Source organism: Octopus bimaculoides, chromosome 1 (assembly GCF_001194135.2).
Source record: "Octopus bimaculoides isolate UCB-OBI-ISO-001 chromosome 1, ASM119413v2, whole genome shotgun sequence".
NCBI lineage: Eukaryota > Metazoa > Mollusca > Cephalopoda > Octopoda > Octopodidae > Octopus > Octopus bimaculoides.
Window position 1 is genome coordinate 114,894,460 of NC_068981.1, and position 2,571 is coordinate 114,897,030.

Consider the following 2,571-nt stretch of genomic DNA (forward strand, 5'->3'; position numbering starts at 1 on the left):
TATATATATATATATATATATATATATATATATAGAGAGAGAGAGAGAGAGAGAGAGAGAGAGAGAGAGAAAGGGTAAACCCCTTCAGTCGTGAAGTTACCCTCCAAGGCACAAGTCTGGGCAAGGTTGTTTATGGAAGACCAACAGTCGCCCATGCATTCCAGTCTCCCCTCTCCATGCCACCGTTATCCATGGGAAAGGCAAAAGCCGATACAGCATGGCACCAGTGACGTCACAACTCATTTCTACAGCTGAGTGAATTAGTGCAATGTGAAACTTTAGGTTAGTTCAATATATTTGTAATATATTTTAACTTCTAAAGGCAAAAGCATTGCATTTTACTGTGGAGAAAAATTCTCACCCAAGGTAAAATGTTTGTAAACACCTTATCTGTTCAGTGTTGCCCTTGTACGCATTTCTGGATCTTTGCTCTTCCTCACTAGGAGATACTGAAGTGAGATAACCCATGGCAGATTACCTACGGCTTTATAATCGGATATCTTAGAATGGTTAATATCAGTGACTGACCTAAGTTCCCAGAGCCATCCGGAGCCATCCGGAGCCATCCGGAGCCATCCGGAGCCATCCGGTAGGACAAATATAGTAGCGTTACTACTACTAAAGCTTTATAATCTTCTCAGGGTTATCTCTCTGACTGAAGAAGGGTAAAAATCTAGAAAATTATCTAGATGTCCGATAGGGGACAGATCAGATAAAGTGTTTTCACACCTTTTACCATAAACGAGAATTTTTGTCTCCAGTGGTTTTGCCTTTAGAATTTAAAATTTGTGTGTAAGTTTGTGTGTGTGTTTGTGTGTGTGTCACTATATTAGTGCGCACGTGTGTATGTATGGATGCATATATGTACATATATGTATCTGTAAATATGCAAACGCAATTCATACCTAGTGTCTCCAGTTCAGAATTCTCTGTCTCCTCGGCCTCGGATTTTAACTCCTCTGGCATCGTATCCTCTTCGAATTCTAGAGAATTGTAATGGAGGAAAGTTATTATTCGAAGTTTTAATACTAAATATTTAAAGATTTTTTTTCTTTTTGTTATTTGAATATTTGCAACAAAATTCACAATCATACAAAGTACCTGACATACGGATTGATTTGGCTATCTCTTATAGAGATTGTGACATGCCTATAAGCATGCATGCATGTAGGCATGTATGTATGTATGTCTGTCTGTCTGTATGTATGTATGTATGTATGTATGCATGCATGCATGTATGTATATGTGCATGTGTATGTATGTATGTATGTATGTATGTATGTAGGTAGGTATACATGAATGTATGTATGCATGCATGTATGTATGTATACATGCATGCATAATTCATACCTGGTGTCTCTAGGTTCAAATTCTCCGTCTCTTCGGCCTCAGACTCGAACTCGTCTGATATCATATCCTCCTCGAATTCTAAAAATGGAATAGAGAAAACCTTTTAAATAATATTTTATTTTAAAATATTTAGTTTTCAATGCAATTTCAGTATTTTTGACGCAAAACAAAAACCAATCACAATCGTACAATGCATTTGACATACGATTTTAAAATCTCTACTGCACGTGAAAATATGAGAATATTTATGAACAACCACTTCGAAATTTGCCGCTTCTTAACTTGATAAACATGTTTATAATAATTATTGCAACACTTGGTTATCTTATCGAATACTTCACTAACAATCTTGAATGTCTAGGATTTTCCTGTAAACAAAGCGACCACCTTACATATAACATACAAATACAAGTTGAAAGCTGATCAATAGAATTATAAAAACTGTAGTGAGAGATAAATTTATACACTTCTCATTGTTGTAATCCAGATTCAAGCATTGCAGTTTGTGATGACGGCCAGGTTCTTCTCTCCTACTGAGGAAGGCTAAAGATCCAGAAACACATCTCTCCCTTGCCTCCACCTGAGAGGATAGGAGTCTGATAGAGGACAACATTGAGCGGAAATTTTTTCCTCCATGGTAAGATACAGCCATTCATAGAAAATATTTGACATACGAATTTTAAAATCTCTAGTGCACGTGAAAAGATGAGAATATTTATGAACGAGTACTTCGAAATCTGCAGCTTTTTAACCTGATAAAATTACCAAATGTTTACAAATAATCTTTGCAACTTTTGGCTGTATTAGTGAATACTTCATTGACGATTTAGAAGGTCTAGAATATTTTTGCAAGGTTATCATGTAACATATACTTGTACGAAGGTAAAGCTGCAAAATTTTCTTTTATCACATCGTGTCACTAATTGAACGAGGAAGAAGACAGCGAAATCGGATAAGATATTTGAGAAACAATATTTTTATTCTGTTCGTACACAAAAAGCAACACTGTCGAAACATCGAGATAGTTTGAATGCTATTGTTCTTGGTATGATTGTAGTGTTGCTGTTCACTGAGGCTATTGTCAACTAGGGTCAGCTGTTGGTCATCTCCTTAAAGTGTCTGTCAATGCACTGTCGAGTAGCTTAGATGTTCTGAATATATACTGATGGATGTATGTATGTCCCTAAGTATATATATATATATATATATATATATATATAT

The 2,571-nt window shown here is 35.7% G+C and overlaps 1 protein-coding gene across 38 annotated transcripts in view; it reads right to left on the reverse strand.

Annotated features, from left to right (window-relative positions):
- Positions 1-2,571, reverse strand: part of LOC128248352 (retinitis pigmentosa 1-like 1 protein) — a 157,439-nt gene that overhangs the window by 130,662 nt on the left and 24,206 nt on the right. For 32 of the 38 annotated variants that reach the window (XM_052969451.1, XM_052969576.1, XM_052969528.1 and 29 more), the window contains 2 exons: positions 1,351-1,428; positions 906-983 (listed from right to left, as the gene is read on the reverse strand). The exons of the other annotated variants lie outside the window; for them this stretch is intronic. In XM_052969451.1, the coding sequence (XP_052825411.1) occupies positions 906-983; positions 1,351-1,428 (156 nt within the window). The remainder of the gene's footprint in view (positions 1-905; positions 984-1,350; positions 1,429-2,571) is intronic. 38 annotated transcript variants of the gene reach the window in all.